We start from the raw sequence: 19,419 nt of genomic DNA on the forward strand, positions 1-19,419 counted from the left end.
AAAATAATCATAATAAAAAAAATGAAATTGGTCAAATCAGTGTCTTGACACATAAAATCGGGCTCTTGACACATAAAATCGGGCTCTTGACACAACAAAACAAAAACATCTCCAGACAAGCTGGTGGTCCTGAAAAGAAAAGCTTCACATTGCAACTTTAAATATGAGTCAAAGGTCAAGTCTGATACTTTCTTAGACATTGTGAAATAAGAGTCTGGTTTAGAGATGGAAGAGGAGGAGGAGAAGGGGGAGGAGCCAGAGCAGGTTTGGAGGAGAGGACAAAAGCAGAAGTGTGTGTCTTAAAGCTGTCAGTGTTTGACAGAGAAGGAAGAGAGGAAAGGAGAAGAAGAAAGAGGAGAGGAGAAGAAGAGAGTGAAGGAGAAGAAGAGAGGGGGAAGGAGAATAAGAAAGGGGAGAGGAGGGGAGGAAGAAAAGGGGAGAAAAAAAGAATGGAGAGGGGAAAGAGAGAGGAGGAGAGGGGGTGAAAATGGTGGAGTAAAAAGGAGGGACTAGAAGAGACAAGTGGGAGTAAGAGACGGAGTGAGAGACGGAGCGAGAGACGGAGCGAGAGACGGAGTGGAGGATTCTCGATGGACGGCTCTGTGGCTCTGCTCCTGTTTGTGGGTGAGTTACATTCTGTCTGTGAAGAAGATTTTAAGATGATTTTTGATGATTTAAGATGATTTAAGATGATTTAAGATGATTTAAGATGATTGATTGACTTTTGTTCGAACTTGAAACAACAACAAAAAGACTAAAACATGTTGACTCCAGGAAAGAAGGAATTAGATAAAAAATTGGTAAAATGTCTGCAAATTAAATTCATATTTGTTCTTAGTTAAGAAAATGTGTAGAGCACAATTCGTACATAATAATAATAATAATGATAATAATGATAATAATAATAATAATAATAATAATAATAATAATAATAATAATAATAATAATAATACAGTAATAAAAAATACAGGTTGAAAACAGTAAAGTCAAAATGTAGAATACAAAATTGAATACTAATAATACTCCACAATGTTAAATGCCTTTTTAAATAGAAATATTTTCAAAAGCTTCTTAAATGTCAAAAGTCATTTAGTGCTGCCCCAAATAAATTGTCTGTTTGCTGTAACCCGAGCCAACATTTTTCAAGTGGGTCGGTCGGTAAATTCTTATTTTTTTTAATTTGAAGGCGAAAAAAAAGACCAAAATTTTGCAACAAGTCCAGGGGTCAGGCTTCAACAGTCCAGGGGTCGGGCTTCAACAGTCCATGACGGAGAACGTCTCGATCGACCCGATCATGTGACTAAATCTCCAGATTTTAAGATATTTCAATCGACCTTTTGTACGCCGCTATCCTTTATTTTGACAGCAAACGCGAGCGGGGGGAACATGCCGAACATTAAAAGGTGCCATAACGTGCTTTTTTTCACGTTTCGTAGTCTATCCTAAGTGTATAATTGATAATAATAAGGGTTGTGCAACACCCTTAACATAATAGTTAAGAAATATCACCCAGACCTTGGACCCCCTCACCAACCCGGAAATGCAAACGGCTTGGTTTGATATTCGCCCCCACCCTTGCGAAGACCAATCTGGCTCCCCCGCCCAACCCGTGACGTAGTTTCAGAGCGCGTGTGTGCCCCGCCCACCCGTGACGTAGCCCCACAGCTGTCTGCTCCGCGCTGCGCCGCTCCGCGCGAGTGAGTGAGAAACGATAGAACTTCAGATCAACACTACTTTGAGACTAAATAAATCTGGTGTTTATTCTACAGCGTGCGCAGAACAGATATATCTATAGATGTATATATATGTATCTATATATATATATATAAGTCTTATGTCCATCGCGCTCTTATTTCCTGGTTTTTCGGTATCGGATAGAACTTCTCTCATTTTCCCGGTTGCTGCATCAACTGCCACATAAACCTTCACCATTGTGATAATAGTAAAGAGTGCGATATCATTAATGAAGTTTTGGGCCTCTTTGAGCCGTGTTTCCTCGTAAATCGAAGCAGAAAAACTCCGGGGCTTGTATGGTGAGACACGGAAGCCTGGAGCAGCGCGGAGCCAGGGGGAAGGGGGCGGGAGGGGGAGGGGGGTGGAGAGGGGGAGGGGGGATGATGACGCATGCCTGGGGTTATGACGTTGTCTTGCACCCACCGCCCGTCAGTTTGGAGATTCGAGGAAAGGAGATAGTCTGTAATATAGCTAAACACTGCGGGAATCAATCAAAAAAACACTCTGGGTACATATATGAAGCACAAATAGCAATGTAAGAAGGTAAAAAGCTCTGAAAAGTCGATTTTGCATGTTATGGGACCTTTAACATCATTTGTTGTGATAACACTGCTGGGCGTGTTTCCCTCCCAGAATGCAAAGCGCAGGTCAATTTCAATATGAAGCAACACCATGATGCAGAACGACTTGAGAGGTGGCCAGGACAGTGGCGCTGACAGAGGCAAACTAACAAACTAAAGGAAAAACAGGTTCAATCCTACATGGTCTGCTTAATACAGGAACATTGAGGACCGAAAATGTTAACGTAGATGTGTTGAGCAATGCGTTATTTGTCCTTTGGGATGAAAGATAGGTTTACCAGCGCTGTAAAATTATTCTACATGGCGCTTTTGGGAGACTGGTCGGTGAGTCGGCGAAATATTAGAAAAACAAAATAATTTCGCATCATTTTGACATTATTAGCTGGCGAGAGGCCTATTAATCTCGTAAGGCTGCGAAAGAAATTGGGCGCGAAGCGCTCGCCCACTTCCAAACACTCACTAACACACTCCTTCACTCATGCACGCCCCGTGCATACTAATTAGTAGTAGGAAAATGGAACATTACCGTTGTAAACGGGCGAAGCCCGTGCAAAAGTGCGCACTAAACGAGCACTTCGCGGTCGTCATCTCAATGTAATGATGACGACTGCGAAGCGGTCGTCATCCCCATATAAAGAATTTGCTTGGGACTCATTTGCGCTAAGTACCTCACGAATACGTTCCCCATCTCTTGCATGTTCCGTGCATATAAGCATGTAATGCAAAAATTGAACATTATTACTGTATAGAGGGCCAAAAACACAAAGTGGGCGGAGCCCACTCAAAATTAACGAAAGTACCCGTCAGTGACCAGGGACCCACACCATGAGGTAGGAAAGCGCGAGCGCTTTCCGAAAATGTATAGTTTATGATATTTGAAAAATGGGAAACATTGTTTTCGCATCGGAATATTATTCTTTCTTCTTCTTCTTCTTCTTCTTCTTCTTCTTCTCGGGACCAACCCCCCTATTTTTCACCCAGTGAACATTGACGAAAAGTCACAAAAATGTTCACACCTCTAAAAATCGTGCCTCTCTACATTCTGGCTATTTCCCTTTTCTAAAATAAAAAAAAATTGGCGCGTCAGCGCCCCCAAATGTACCAAAAATGCATTGAGAGATGGGAAATGACCCAAAAAAAATCTGATCGTAGAATCATGAAATTTGGCGCAGAGGTAGATGGTGACAAGAGAAGTAAAAAATATTATTACGGCAACGCCGTCCGCCCAACCAAATGTCGGCCATATTGCTTCAAAAATGGCTAAACATGACTTCGGAGTTTTTCCAAACGTCGTACTTTTACGAACTCCTCCCAGGGCGTTGGCCCTAAAAAGCTGAAATTTGGTGAAAATGCTACTGAGGAGTGGGACATCAAAAGTTATCCAAATTACATTGATACCTCTCACGGTCTCGGTGCGGCGAAGCCGCAAACTGTAGCTAGAATTTCAGAAATCTCCCATATTTAAAATTTCTGCCGTTTGTGCAGATAAAGTCCGAATTGCGTCAAATTAGAATCAGTTGTTAAACTCTTTGCCCTAAACCCACTTGAAGTGAAATAAATTCATTTGGCGCCACAGCGCCCCCTACAGATTTTATATGGAGGTTAAATATTTAGTTTTGCGAAATTATATGAAATTTGACACACAACTCAATTTTAGCATCCCATCAAAAAAGTCAATGAGACCCATGTCATAATTGTTATGGCGTTGCCGTAACGATGACCGAAACCTTTCATGTTATTCCAATGGGGAAATCGCCAGAACATGTTTACACTTTAGACTTTCACAAACTCCTCCCAGGGCGTCAGCCCTATTAACCTGAAATTTGGTGAGACTCATCTTCAGGACCATCAAAAGTTATCCACATTTTCATTCAAAGAGTCATGGTGTCTGTGCGGCAAAGCTGCACATTTTGCCAAGAATTCAAAATAAAATAGCTTTTTGATGGTAAAACAAAGGGGAGAAGATGTGACAGCGTCACAGATTCAGCAGTAGGCGTAATAAAAGGACAATTGGGGCGCGTTAGCGCCCCCTCCTCTTGCGGCGTGGAGGCGGTGTGGCGGCGGCGTGGCGAGGGCCGATCATTGCCGCTTGCGGCTATATTTTTTCTTGTTCTTCTTCAGCGCTTTGAACTCTAATTTGACCCCCTGAACATGCTCAAAAACTCACAAAATTTTGCCCAAAATTTAGAATCGGCGAAAAATGTTATTTTTTCTGAGCCATTATTTTTTTTTCAAAAAATGGCGCGACAGCGCCACCGACAAAAGTCAAAATACATTGCGCCTATGGGAGACACCCCGAGGTCTACTTTGGCGTAAAGCTACGCAATTCGGGACACGCATTCCTCTCGTGAGGAAAAAAAACAAATATTATTGTGGCCACGCCCCCAGACTTACCCTATGGCCGCCATCTTCCTTTGAAAATGAAAACACGCTGTGTTAGCCATTTTGTTCACGTCAAACTTTGACAAACTCCTCCTTGGGCGTTTTGCCCACCGACTTCAAAATCGGCGTACGTTCTCTGGACAAGTGGGGCATCTAAAGTTATCCAATTTTTTGAGATACCTTTTACGGTCTGTGTGCGGCGCAGCCACAAAGTTGGACAACTTATTCTGGAATATTGCAGGTCTAAAAATTGCTCCCATTTGATCAAAACAAGTCTGATTAGGACCAAATTTGAATCAGTTGTTAAACTTTCTAGTTTGGACCAGTTTCGGATGACAAAATTGAAATAGCCGCGATAGCGCCCCCTACAGAGTGACCTTTAAATTAACATTGAAGGTCAAAAATTAGTTTTACCAAAATTGTCTAAACTTTACCCAGAATTCTATTTTGCCGTCCCGATCACAAAAGCCAATCACAAAAATGCCTAAATTTTTACGGCGTAGTCGTAGCGATGACAGAAACCTCCCATGTTATCCCTATGGGAAAACCACAAAATCTCTCAAATTACCACATTTTTATGTTTTACACTTTAACAAACTCCTCCTAGTGCGTTTTGCCCACCAACCTCAAAATCGGTGTACGTCCTCTAGACAAGTGGTGTATCTAAAGTTATCCAAATTTTAAGGATAACTTTTACGGTCTCTGTGCGACGGAGCCGCAAACGTTTCCCAGAATTCTGACTATTTGGCCTTCAGAGTGGCCTATAAACAATAGAGTTTTTCCAAATGACATGATATTTTGAACAAAATTCTAATTTGCCATCCTGATCATAAAAGTATGAGAGCCAAAGTCATATTTTGTACGGCGTAACCGTAGCGATGACAGAAACATCCCATGTTATCCTTATGGGAAAATCGTAGAATCGCTCAAATCACCACATTTTCACGCTTCACACTTTAACGAACTCCTCCTAGGGCGATTGTCCGATCAAGTTCATATTTGGAGAATATCATCTACACAAGCGGGGCATCAAAACTTATCCATATTTTGATTCTATGTGCTACGGTCTCTGTGTGGCGGACCCGCAAATATATGTAAGAAATGGAAAAACTGCGAAATCTCTAAAATGACCACATTTTTACGCTTCACACTTTAACAAACTCCTCCTAGTGCGTTTTGCCCACCAACCTCAAAATCGGTGTACGTCCTCTAGACAAGTGGGGTATCTAAAGTTATAAAAATTTTAAGGATAACATTTACGGTTTCTGTGCAACGGAGCCGCAAACGTTTCCCAGAATTCTGACTATTTGGCCTTCAGAGTGGCCTAGAAACAATAGAGTTTTTCCAAATGACATGATATTTTGAACAAAATTCTAATTTGCCATCCTGATCATAAAAGTATGAGAGCCAAAGTCATATTTTGTACGGCGTAACCGTAGCGATGACAGAAACATCCCATGTTATCCTTATGGGAAAATCGCAGAATCGCTCAAATCACCACATTTTTACACTACACACTTTAACAAACTCCTCCTAGGGCGATTGTCCGATCAAGTTCATATTTGGGAAATATCATCTACACAAGCGGGGCATCAAAACTTGTCCATATTTTGATTCTAAGTGCTACGGTCTCTGTGTGGCGGACCTGCAAATATATGTCAGAAATGGGAAAACAGCGAAATCTCTAAAATGACCACATTTTTACGCTTCACACTTTAACGAACTCCTCCTAGGGCGATTGCCCGATCAAGCTCATATTTGGGGAAAATCATCTACACAAGCGGGGCATCAAAAGCTATCCATATTTTGATTTTAAGTGGTACGGTCTCTGTGCCGTGGAGCTGCAAATATACTGTCACAAATGGGAAAACGCCAAATCTTTGAAATGTTCACATTTACGCTTCACACTTTAACAAACTCCTCTGTGGGCAATAGCCCGATCAAGCTTTACTTTGGGAAATATCATTTACACAAGCGGGGCATCAAAAGTTATCCATATTTATATTCTAAGTGCTACGGTCTCTGTGCGGCGGAGCAGCAAATTTGACTGACACTTGTGTTGATTTGCACTAGATTGGCCATGTCCAATGTGTCGCCGTCTGTCAAGTTCTTTTTTAATTCAACACACAATAAGGGCGCCATCTTTATCAAGTCGAAAGCGCAGAGTCGGAAGGCCGGCGGCCCGCGAGGGCCGTTGGATGCCGCTTGCGGCTTTAATATTCTTTCTTTCTTCTTTCTTCTAGGGACCAACCCCGCTATTTTTCACCCAGTGAACATTGACGAAAAGTCACAAAAATTTGCACACCTCTAAAAATCGTGCCTCTCTACATTCTGGCTATTTCCCTTTTCTAAAATAAAAAAAAATTGGCGCGTCAGTGCCCCCAAATGTACCAAAAATGCATTGAGAGATGGGAAATGACCCAAAAAAAATCTGATCGTAGAATCATGAAATTTGGCGCAGAGGTAGATGGTGACAAGAGAAGTAAAAAATATTATTACGGCAACGCCGTCCGCCCAACCAAATGTCGGCCATATTGCTTCAAAAATGGCTAAACATGACTTCGGAGTTTTTCCAAACGTCGTACTTTTACGAACTCCTCCCAGGGCGTTGGCCCTAAAAAGCTGAAATTTGGTGAAAATGCTACTGAGGAGTGGGACATCAAAAGTTATCCAAATTACATTGATACCTGTCACGGTCTCTGTGCGGCGAAGCCGCAAACTGTAGCAAGAATTCCAGAAATCTCCCAAATTTAACATTTCTGCCGTTTGCGCAGATAAAGTCCGAATTGCGTCAAATTAGAATCAGTTGTTAAACTCTTTGCCCTAAACCTACTTGAAGTGAAATAAATTAATTTGGAGCCACAGCGCCCCGTACAGATTTTATATGGAGGTTAAATATTTAGTTTTGCGAAATTATATGAAATTTGACACACAACTCAATTTTGGCATTCCCATCAAAAAAGTCAATGAGACCCATGTCATAATTGTTATGGCTTTGCCGTAACGATGACCGAAACCTTCCATGTTATTCCAATGGGGAAATCGCCAGAACATGTTTACACTTTAGACTTTCACAAACTCCTCTTAGGGCGTCAGCCCTATTAACCTGAAATTTGGTGAGACTCATCTTCAGAGGTGGACCATCAAAAGTTATCCACATTTTCATTCAAAGAGTTACGGTGTCTGTGCGGCAAAGCCGCACATTTTGCCAAGAATTCAAAATAAAATTGCTTTTTGATGGTAAAACAAAGGGGAGAAGATGTGACAGCGTCACAGATTCAGCAGTAGGCGTAATAAAAGGACAATTGGGGCGCGTTAGCGCCCCCTCCTCTTGCGGCGTGGCGGCGGCGTGGCGAGGGCCGATCATTGCCGCTTGCGGCTATATTTTTTGTTATTATTATTATCTCATTTTCTTTTTATTATTATTATCTTTTAAATTATTATCATCTCATGTTATAATTTATCATTATTATTTTATTATTGGCAGATTGATCTGACTCATTCACAGGATCATTGAAAGGATCAAATACAGTTAACTCACTTTAAATCGAGCTATGACCGTTAGCATTAGCTCATTTGATCAATTTCCTTTGCATTTATACAAAGAGTATCTTTTAGTTTTAGTGTTTAATTTTGATCAAAAGTCACACTTTTAAAGCTCAAAAGCAACAACAAACTCCTCCATTTTCTACTCTTGGGAAAGCGCCACAGTGCAGCTTTAACTCGTCTTTGACTCCCCTTGTCACTGAGGCGTGTCTGTACTCTATGTCTCCAGTTGGTGGCGCTGCGGTGCGGTTCGAGGCCCTGGTCCCCGGCGACATCGAGATCGGGGGCATTTTTCCTCTTCATGAAGACGTGGAGAGAAACGCGTCCTTCGCCCCGAACGTCCCGCGCTGTGTCAGGTACGAACGCCGCCCGAGATAAAGGGTCTGTAGAGCAGGGACCCCCAAACCTGTCAGAGCGAAGGCCCCCAAACCTGTCAGAGCGGGGGGCCTCCAAATCTGTCAGAGCGAAGGCTCCCAAACCTGTCAGAGCGGGGCCCATACATGTTATAAAGCATGATAATTAAAGTACTCCTGTCTATTTTGAATACCGTATTTTCTGGACTATAAGGCGCACTTAAAAGCCTTTAATTTTCTCAAAAAAATATAAATTGATTAATAAATATAGAACAGCTGGCCACTTCGCGCTGTTATTGCATGAATAAAGTTCAACTGACGGATCTGACCGTTTTGTTTCTCTTATAATCCGGTGTGCCTTATAGTGCGGAACATACGGTACATTGAAATCACATTTACAGAATTGCATTGGGGCAGTTGACATTTTGTCTCATTTTGATTCATCTTCAGTTTTAATTTGGCAGTGATTTGAAAACATATGGGCCACACCCACATCAAGGTTTGGAAAAGAGAGACTCTCGATCTGTGAGTTTTTCCAGTTTGTCCATTTTAAAATGTGGTCATAAACGGTCTGTCGCGCTTCGGTTTCAGTTCTTTTTCTTATTGTTCAACATGATTAACGTGTGAAAACAACAAGGGCGACGCTGAATTCTGATGTGTCTGTGTTTGTGCAGCGTCTGAGCAGGTCGCACAGACGATACAGGAAACAAAGACATAAACAGATTAAACCTTCAAACGCCGTCGGACAACAACAGCAAAGCTGCAAAATTGCAAAAAATTGCGTTCAGTCGTGCGTGTTCTGTCGTGTTCAGTTGTGTGTGTTCAGTCGTGTTCAGTTATGTGTGTTCTGTCGTGTTCAGTTGTGTGTGTTCTGTCGTGTTCAGTTGTGTGTGTTCAGTCGTGTTCAGTTGTGTGTGTTCAGTCGTGTTCAGTTGTGTGTGTTCTGTCGTGTTTAGTTATGTGTGTTCTGTCATGTTCAGTTGTGTGTGTTCAGTTGTGTGTGTTCAGTCGTGTTCAGTTGTGTGTGTTCAGTCGTGTTCAGTTATGTGTGTTCTGTCGTGTTCAGTTGTGTGTGTTCTGTCGTGTTCAGTTGTGTGTGTTCAGTCATGCGTGTTCAGTCGTGTTCAGTTGTGTGTGTTCTGTCGTGTTCAGTTATGTGTGTTCTGTCGTGTTCAGTTGTGTGTGTTCAGTCGTGTTCAGTTGTGTGTGTTCAGTCATGCGTGTTCAGTCGTGTTCAGTTGTGTGTGTTCTGTCGTGTTCAGTTGTGTGTGTTCTGTCGTGTTCAGTTGTGTGTGTTCAGTCATGCGTGTTCAGTCGTGTTCAGTTGTGTGTGTTCTGTCGTGTTCAGTTGTGTGTGTTCTGTCGTGTTCAGTTGTGTGTGTTCAGTCATGCGTGTTCAGTCGTGTTCAGTTGTGTGTGTTCTGTCGTGTTCAGTTATGTGTGTTCTGTCGTGTTCAGTTGTGTGTGTTCAGTCGTGTTCAGTTGTGTGTGTTCTGTCGTGTTCAGTTGTGTGTGTTCTGTCGTGCGTGCTCTATCATGTTCAGTTGTGTGTGTTCAGTTGTGTGTGTTCAGTCGTGTTCAGTTGTGTGTGTTCAGTCGTGCATGTTCAGTCGTGCGTGCTCTGTCGTGCGTGTTCAGTCGTGCGCGTTCTGTCGTGCGTGTTCAGTCGTGCGTGTTCTGTCGTGCGCGTTCAGTCGTGCGTGTTCTGTCGTGCGCGTTCTGTCGTGCGCGTTCAGTCGTGCGCGTTCAGTCGTGCGTGTTCAGTCGTGCGTGTTCAGTCGTGCGTGTTCAGTCGTGCGTGTTCAGTCGTGCGTGTTCAGTCGTGCGTGTTCAGTCGTGCGTGTTCAGTCGTGCGTGTTCTGTCGTGCGTGTTCAGTCGTGCGTGTTCTGTCGTGCGTGTTCAGTCGTGCGTGTTCAGTCGTGCGTGTTCAGTCGTGCGTGTTCAGTTGTGCGTGTTCTGTCGTGCGTGTTCTGTCGTGCGTGTTCTGTCGTGGGTGTTCAGTCGTGCGTGTTCAGTCGTGCGTGTTCAGTCGTGCGTGTTCTATCGTGTTCAGTTGCGTGTGTTCAGTCGTGAATGTTCGGTCATGTGTGTTTGGTCTCGTTCAGCCGCGCTCAGTCTCGTTCAGTCGTGGAGTCGAGTGGCAGGTCACGCGCTCGAAGGCAGAAACGTCAGTCCATGAAAAACAGACCTGAGACGTCACTCGATCCCGGGACAAAAACACAAAATATCACTGAACGACCCGAGGATACACAGTTTCTGTTACGACTGAGTAACAATACTTCACTGTCAGAGTTAAAGTAAGACTGAGTAACAATACTTCACTGTCAGAGTCAAAGTAAGACTAAGTAACAATACTTTTACTTTGGTGCTTTTACTTTGGTGCTTTGTTTCTTTCCCGCGCTGACGATGTGTTGTTTTCGTCACGCATCATCATAACGCGCAGACTCCTTCTGTGTCTCAGGCGTCTGGACCGAGGCGTGGCCCAGGCGTTGGCGATGGTGGACGCTGTGCGGCGGGCGAACGCCATCCCGCTCATGGCCGACGCCAACCTGACCCTGGGCCTGTGGATCAAGGACTCGTGCTCCGACGTGGGCACCGCGCTCAGGGCCGTGCGGGAGTTCACGCGAGACGAGGAGGACTGCGCGGGCCCCGCCGCTGCCAACGCGACAGGCACAGGTACTGCAGTGTGTGTCCTTGTTCCACCGTGAGTCTGACCCGTGTCCTTGTTCCACCGTGAGTCTGACCCCTGCGCTTGTTCAACCGCGAGTCTGACCCGTGTCTTTGTTCCACCGCGAGTCTGACCCGTGTCCTTGTTCCACCGCGAGTCTGACCCGTGTCCTTGTTCCACCGCGAGTCTGACCCGTGTCCTTGTTCCACCGCGAGTCTGACCCGTGTCCTTGTTCCACCGCGAGTCTGACCTGTGTCCTTGTTCCACCGCGAGTCTGACCCGTGTCCTTGTTCCACCGCAAGTCTGACCTGTGTCCTTGTTCCACCGCGAGTCTGACCTGTGTCCTTGTTCCCCGTGAGTCTGACCCGTGTCCTTGTTCCACCGCGAGTCTGACCCGTGTCCTTGTTCCACCGCGAGTCTGACCCGTGTCCTTGTTCCACCGCGAGTCTGACCCGTGTCCTTGTTCCACTGCGAGTCTGACCCGTGTCCTTGTTCCACTGCGAGTCTGACCCGTGTCCTTGTTCCCCGCGAGTCTGACCTGTGTCCTTGTTCCACCGCGAGTCTGACCCGTGTCCTTGTTCCACCGCGAGTCTGACCCGTGTCCTTGTTCCACCGCGAGTCTGACCCGTGTCCTTGTTCCACCGCGAGTCTGACCTGTGTCCTTGTTCCACCGCGAGTCTGACCCGTGTCCTTGTTCCACCGCGAGTCTGACCCGTGTCCTTGTTCCACCGCGAGTCTGACCTGTGTCCTTGTTCCCCGTGAGTCTGACCCGTGTCCTTGTTCCACCGCGAGTCTGACCCGTGTCCTTGTTCCACCGTGAGTCTGACCCGTGTCCTTGTTCCACCGCGAGTCTGACCCGTGTCCTTGTTCCCCGCGAGTCTGACCCGTGTCTTTGTTCCCCGCGAGTCTGACCCGTGTCTTTGTTCCCCGCGAGTCTGACCCGTGTCCTTGTTCCCCGCGAGTCTGACCCGTGTCCTTGTTCCACTGCGAGTCTGACCCGTGTCCTTGTTCCACTGCGAGTCTGACCCGTGTCCTTGTTCCCCGCGAGTCTGACCCGTGTCCTTGTTCCCCGCGAGTCTGACCCGTGTCCTTGTTCCCCGCAGGAAGGGGGCGGCGGCCTGTCATGGCGCTGATCGGAGCCTCGCACTCTGAAATCTCCATCGCCATCGCGCAACAGCTCACGCTCCGGATGATCCCGCAGGTTTGTCCACACGAAGACGATCTAATCCACGACGTGATCGCAGCGAGAGGGTTGGTTTTGTTTTGATGGGCGAAGACTGGGAAATGTATGTACTTCACAAAGTCATATGTTTGGAGGGAATTCTGTTGGAAGAATGTGACTCGTTTCTTCATGTCAACGTGCTCATTATTCACGGGGGGATGCTAAATGTGGGAGAAACTGTGGTTGCTAGAAGAAACATCACTATCACGAGAAACCCTAACTGAGCATGTGCAGAGAAGTGAAGCCCTAACTGAGCATGTGCAGAGGAGAAGTGAAGCACTAACTGAACATGTGCAGAGGAGAAGAGAAGCCCTAACTGAGCATGTGCAGAGAAGAAGCCCCAACTGAGCATGTGCAGAGAAGAAGCCCCAACTGAGCATGTGCAGAGAAGAAGCCATAACTGAGCACGTGAAGAGAAGAAGCCCCAACTGAGCATGTGCAGAGAAGAAGCCCCAACTGAGCATGTGCAGAGAAGAAGCCCTAACTGAGCATGTGCAGAGAAGAAGCCCTAAATGTGCAGAGGAGAAGTGAAGCAACATCAGCGCCACGTTTCAACAAGACTTCAAAACGATCTTTTAGAGACACGTCTGTGTTTGTAGCTTTGGCTTTGTTCATGTTTCTAATGATCAGACGTTCGTTAGAAACACAGGCAGTATTTCAATAACACAGAGCTCTAATTTGTCTTCCTCAGATCAGCTACTCCTCCACGGCGGCCATTTTGAGCGACAAGTCTCGTTTCCCCGCCTTTCTGCGCACGATCCCGAACGACGAGCACCAGACGGGGGCCATGGCGCGCCTGCTCTCCGCGTTCCGCTGGAGCTGGGTGGGAGTGGTCACCACCGACGGCGACTACGGCCGCTCGGCTCTCGACAACTTCCTGTCGCAGACCTCCGGCCGCCAAATCTGCGTCGCATTCAAGTCCGTCCTCCCGGGGTCGATCACCAACCAAAACGTCCATGCGGCGATCCGGCAAACCGCCCTCACCATCTCCAACAACCCCAAAGTCCGCGTGATCGTGTCCTTCGCCCAACCAACCCTCATGGCGTACCTTTTCGAGGAGCTGAAGCGGCAAACGCTGGCGGCGGGGGACGGCATCGACGCCATGAGACGGGTCTGGATCGCCAGCGACAGCTGGTCGTCGATGCACCTGGAGGACGCGGGGGAGATCGGGCACGTCATCGGGTTCCACTTCAAAACAGGGAACGCCGAGCAGGCCTTCCCGTCCGGAGGGAAAGCGTCTGGGGTGAGGGAGGGCGCCGAGAGCAGTCCGGAGCTGAGGAGGTTCTACAAGATGTTGAAAGCGGAAAAAGGTAGAGAAAAATAATGATTTGAATTCCGTTAGCTTCCTAGCATAATTATCCACGATATTATCCAAGAAGAGATTATTGTTGCGTGAAAGTACCGTCAAATTATTTGGGTACATTTATGTGATAAAATCCAAGACCAAGAACTGACATTTCATCTTGAAATGTAGTTTAAAGTAATAACAAATTAGAGAACATGGTGAATAGGTGTACGTATGCTAACATGCTAACGCTAACACCTTCAGCTACATGAGGCACAGACAGAACTGTGGTAAGTGTCTGGTATGTTAACGTAACATATGAACAGTTATTCAGATAACTATAGCATAAAGAACATGCTAACAAGTTTACCAAAGCATCAGTTTTACCCAAAATCACTAAATCCACTGAATTCTTCTTCCTCTGTGTCACTTCTAAACAACTCCACAAACTCCAGAGGAAGTGCAGATTCTTCTTCTGCGTTGCTTAGAGCCTAGATCGCCCTCTTGTGGTTGTCAGGATGAAATTAACAAATAATATCAGAAAATACGGTAATCCATGTCATGCCAAACTGCGGAACATTCCGGGCGTGGACTCCTAGACGGTACTACTGACAAGCCTTCTGATCATTACACTCCAAACTCCCAGGCGCATCCGTGGAGGGGCGTCCCGAGGCTCACGGCGACGCCGTGTTCAGCGTGGAGATGGCCGTGCTCGCAGTCGCTCACGCCGCGGTCAGAATGTGCCGCCGTCACGACTGTAAAACGCCGGGCGCCGTGCAACCGTGGCAGGTACGGACGCCGCTGCTCCCAACGTTCTGTCTTTGGAAAGTACGTTTAGACTTGTTTTAGCGTCAAATATTGTCACAAGGAAAGAGACAAAAAAAACATACCATTTCCTCTAAATGTAGATATATATTCTCATTTTATTCAACCTATTCATCTGTATATTTGTACCTAATTTAACCACATTTTTTATGCTTTTTTTGATATTTAAAATCCCGTTACCAATAAGCAATGTGAGAACTGTTTCCAAATACTTTCCCTTGTGGATCAAAAGTTGGAAGTCTAAATTTCAAATAAAAACACCTTAATAGTAGTAGTAGTAAAAGTACAAAAGTAAATATAACTGAGGCAATATAACTCATTACTAGCCTCCATTTTCTTATCTAATTTTGCAGAAATCTAGAGAAAGAACATAATTATACAAACGAGAAAGATATTCGAGCTGATGAATCGCTCTTTTACCGTTTGGCTTGTGTCCGTGCGTAGCTGCTCAAAGCCTTGTGGATGGAGGAGTTCGAGCTCGAGGGGACGAAGTACAAGTTTGACCGACGAGGAGACGTCAACCTGGGCTACGATGTGAGCGCCTGGGGTCCCGGGGCCGACGCCCGCGAGACTGTGGCCGAGTACCACCCGCAGAACAGCAGCTTCACCTACAGCGGACCCAGCGCCAACAAAGTACGTTTAGACTTGTTTTAGTGTCAAATATTGTCACAAGGAAAGAGACGTCCTGGAGCGTTCAGGAACTTTCAGGATCGTCCTGGGGGGTACAGGGGTGTCCTGGGGCGTTCAGGAGCGTCCTGGAGTGTTCAGGAGCGTCCTGGATCATTCAGGAGCGTCCTGGAGTGTTCAGGAGCGTCCTGGGGCGTTCAGGGGGGTCCTGGGTCGTCCTGGAGTGTTCAGGGGCGTTCAGAGTCATCCTGGAGCTTTCAGGGGCTCCAGCTCCTTTCAAACTCGTCTGGTGTTGGTGATGGAAGTCTCTTTCGTCTTTCGAAATCTTTCGTCTCTTCTCGCAGGGCGTCGTCTCCAGATGTTCCTCTCACTGCGCTCCAGGACAGTTCAAGAAGTCGGCTGAAGGACAACACACCTGCTGCTACGAGTGCATCAACTGCACCGAGAACTACTTCTCCAACAGCACGGGTGAGCAACCGCCTCGGGGTGAAACTGCACGGGTGAGCGCCCGCCTCGGGGTGAGCGCCCGCCTCGGGGTGAGCGCCCGCCTCGGGGTGAGCACCCGCCTCAGGATGAAGCTGCACTCAGTCACTTTTCTGTCAAAGCGCAGCGAGCGACAACGTACGAGGATTATTCAAAACGTAACGAGGTACCAACCTGTTCTCTATGACGATTCTGTTGTGTTCAGACAAGTACAAATATCTCAACAACACAAAGGTATAAACCAGGATATAAACCAGGATATAAACCAGGATATAAACCAGGACTAAACCAGGACTAAACCAGGATATAAACCAGGATATAAACCAGGATATAAACCAGGATATAAACCAGGATATAAACCAGGACTAAACCAGGACTAAACCAGGATATAAACCAGGATATAAACCAGGATATAAACCAGGACTAAACCAGGACTTGGACTATCAGGCCTAGTCTAGAATAGAACATCTGGTCTTAAACACTCTGAACTTTTCTGAACCAGGTCTAAAAATCACCATGTGTTATTTAGTCTGGCGTCTGATCACGACTATCACTCTCTCTCTCTTCCAGACATGGACCAGTGCTTGAGCTGCGACACAAACAGTGAGTGGTCACCAGGGGGCAGCGCGGCCTGCATCCCCAAACAAATGCTCTTCTTCTGCTGGGACAACGGCTTCGCCATCGTCCTGGTCGCGTTTTGCGCTCTTGGAATCGTCCTGGCGCTCCTCATATCCGCGCTGTTCTTTCACCGACGACAAACCCCCATCGTGCGCGCCGCCGGGGGCCCTTTGAGCCAGGTCATCCTCTACTCGCTCATCAATAGCTTCGTTAGCGCCTTGCTCTTCGTCGGCCGCCCCAACAGCCTGCAGTGCAAAACTCGACAAGTGCTCTTCGGCGTCAGCTTCACCGTCTGCGTGGCCTGCATTCTTGTCAAAACCCTTCAGATCCTGCTCGCGTTCCAGTTCAACCCGGCACTGCAAGCCGCGCTGCGCAAACTCTACCGGCCGTACGCCGTCGTCGCCGCGTGCCTCGCCGTCCAGGTCGCCACGTGCGTCTGCTGGCTCGTCCTGAGGAGCCCATTCCAGCGCGTGGTGAACCAGAGCACCACGCTGCTCCAGGACTGCCACGAGGGCTCCTACCTCGCGTTCGGCGCCATGCTAGGCTACATCGCGCTGCTAGCCCTTGTGTGCTTCGTCTGCGCGTTCAAATGCCGCAAGCTGCCGCACCAGTACAACGAGGCGCGGTTCATCACGTTCAGCATGCTGCTCTACCTCATTTCCTGGCTGCTCTTCATCCCGATCTACGTCACCACGTCCGGGGTTTACCTTCCCGCCGTCGAAATGGTCGTGATCTTGATCTCCAACTACGGGATCCTCAGCTGCCATTTCTTCCCCAAATGCTACGTCATGCTCTTCAAGAAGGACAAGAACACTCTGAGCGCGTTCAGGAAGACGCTCTACGAGTACACGAGTAAGAGCGCCTCATCCGTGTCGACCTCGGAGGGTTCGGATGCCGCCGGGGCCGTGTCGACCTCGGAGGGTTCGGACGTCGCCGGGGCGGAGTCGGAGTCGTCCGGTGTAGAAATGAAACATGTGACTCCAGAGCTGAGACGAGGGCGGAGCCTGAGAAGAAGCTCCAGTGTTTGAAGACTTTGTTCTAGTTTGACTTTGAGAATTATATTGTCATTATTATAAATAGAAGTGATATTGACTTTATTTTGAATTATTAACATTCTATTTGTGCTTATCAACAACGGTTTGGATGATTCCATAGCTCCGCCTCTTGTTTGAAATAGAATAAATTATTGTTATTACAGTTTATGAATGTTTTCTGTTACAAACTCGTCACATGAAGTAAATGCAGTGACGTAAGGTTCTGGTGATCAGAGCACAAACAAACAAACAATCAGACCTTCAGACTCTCAGACTTTCAGACCCTCAGACCCTCAGACCTTCAGACCCTCAGACCCTCAGACCTTCAGACCTTCAGACCTTCAGACCCTCACAACCTTCTGACCTTCTTCAGACCCTCAGTCCCTCAGACCCTCAGACCCTCACAACCTTCTGACCTTCTTCAGACCTTCAGACCCTCAGTCCCTCAGACCCTCCTACCCTCAGACCCTCATACCCTCAGACCTTCAGACCTTCTGACCTTCTTCAGACCCTCAGACCCTCAGACCCTCAGACCTTCAGACCTTCAGACCTTCAGACCTTCAGACCTTCTGACCTTCTTCAGACCCTCAGACCCTCAGACCCTCAGACCTTCAGACCTTCAGACCCTCAGACCTTCAGACCCTCAGACCCTCAGACCTTCAGACCCTCAGACCTTCAGACCTTCAGACATTCAGACCCTCAGACCCTCAGACCCTCAGACCTTCAGACCCTCAGACCCTCAGACCCTCAGACCTTCAGACCTTCTGACCTTCTTCAGACCCTCAGACCCTCAGACCCTCAGACCTTCAGACCTTCAGACCCTCAGACCTTCAGACCCTCAGACCCTCAGACCTTCAGACCCTCAGACCTTCAGACCTTCAGACATTCAGACCCTCAGACCCTCAGACCTTCAGACCCTCAGACCCTCAGACCCTCAGACCTTCAGACCCTCAGACCCTCAGACCCTCAGACCCTCAGACCCTCAGACCCTCAGACATTCAGACCCTCAGACCCTCAGACCCTCAGACCCTCAGACCCTCAGACCTTCAGACCCTCAGACCCTCAGACCCTCAGACCCTCAGACCTTCAGACATTCAGACCTTCAGACCCTCAGACCCTCAGACCCTCAGACCCTCAGACCTTCAGACCCTCAGACCCTCAGACCTTCAGACCCTCAGACCCTCAGACATTCAGACCCTCAGACCCTCAGACCCTCAGACCTTCAGACCCTCAGACCCTCAGACCTTCTGTGTAGGATTCATGTTACCCTTCTCCTTCCACTTTCTTGGATCCAGACCAGGTTTCAGTCGGGATCCTCGGGGTTTTCCGGCCCCGGATTCTTCAGCGCTGGTATCGACAGGAGCGAGGAACAGGTTCTCACACGTTCAGATTCTCAGCACTCACAAAGACAATCGCTCATTGAAATCATTACGGTCAACACTTTATCATTTAAATCATGTGTGTATATTTCCTGGTTTACGGGGCCAAAGCTGGTGCACGTCATGAAACTGACAAATAAGATATGAAACAGCTGTTTTTTAATGATGATGTTTAAACCTTTTTACTTATATTTGAAGTATATTTTATGTCCCGTATGAACTCGGTTCTCCTGTGATTGTACTCGAAACGTCAGATTTAGGTCTTTGGTCGAGACTCAAACCAAACAATAGTGAAGTGTCTTTTGTGTTTCTGTTTCCTCATTCTTTAAATTCACTTTGTCATCAACGACAGGAAGATTTACTCTGAATTAAACCAAGTCTAAACCAGGTCTAAACCAGGTCTAAACCAGGTCTAAACCAGGTCTGAACCAGGTCCAAACCAGGTCCAAACCAGATCTAAACCAGGACTAAACCAGATCTAAACCAGGTCTAAACCAGGTCTAAACCAGGTCTAAACTAGGTCTAAACCAGGTCTAAACCAGGTCTAAACCAGGACTAAACCAGGTCTAAACCAGGTCTAAACCAGGTCTAAACCAGGACTAAACCAGGTCTAAACCAGGTCTAAACCAGGTCCAAACCAGGTCCAAACCAGATCTAAACCAGGACTAAACCAGATCTAAA

General features: G+C 46.9%; 1 protein-coding gene across 1 annotated transcript; it reads left to right on the forward strand.

Annotated features, from left to right (window-relative positions):
* Positions 1-478: 478 nt before the first annotated feature.
* On the forward strand, positions 479-17,455 carry LOC140374569 (G-protein coupled receptor family C group 6 member A-like). The gene is made up of 9 exons (XM_072461504.1): positions 479-624; positions 8,473-8,599; positions 11,059-11,273; positions 12,369-12,466; positions 13,179-13,797; positions 14,419-14,561; positions 15,042-15,230; positions 15,569-15,692; positions 16,278-17,455. The coding sequence occupies exons 1-9, from the start codon at positions 591-593 to the stop codon at positions 17,351-17,353; spliced, it is 2,625 nt and encodes an 874-aa protein (XP_072317605.1). The 5' UTR covers positions 479-590; the 3' UTR covers positions 17,354-17,455.
* Positions 17,456-19,419: the final 1,964 nt, after the last annotated feature.

This window comes from Eucyclogobius newberryi, unplaced genomic scaffold, assembly GCF_026437365.1.
Source record: "Eucyclogobius newberryi isolate DKJ021-1_F unplaced genomic scaffold, fEucNew1.0.hap1 SCAF_3, whole genome shotgun sequence".
Classification (NCBI taxonomy): Eukaryota; Metazoa; Chordata; class Actinopteri; order Gobiiformes; family Gobiidae; genus Eucyclogobius; species Eucyclogobius newberryi.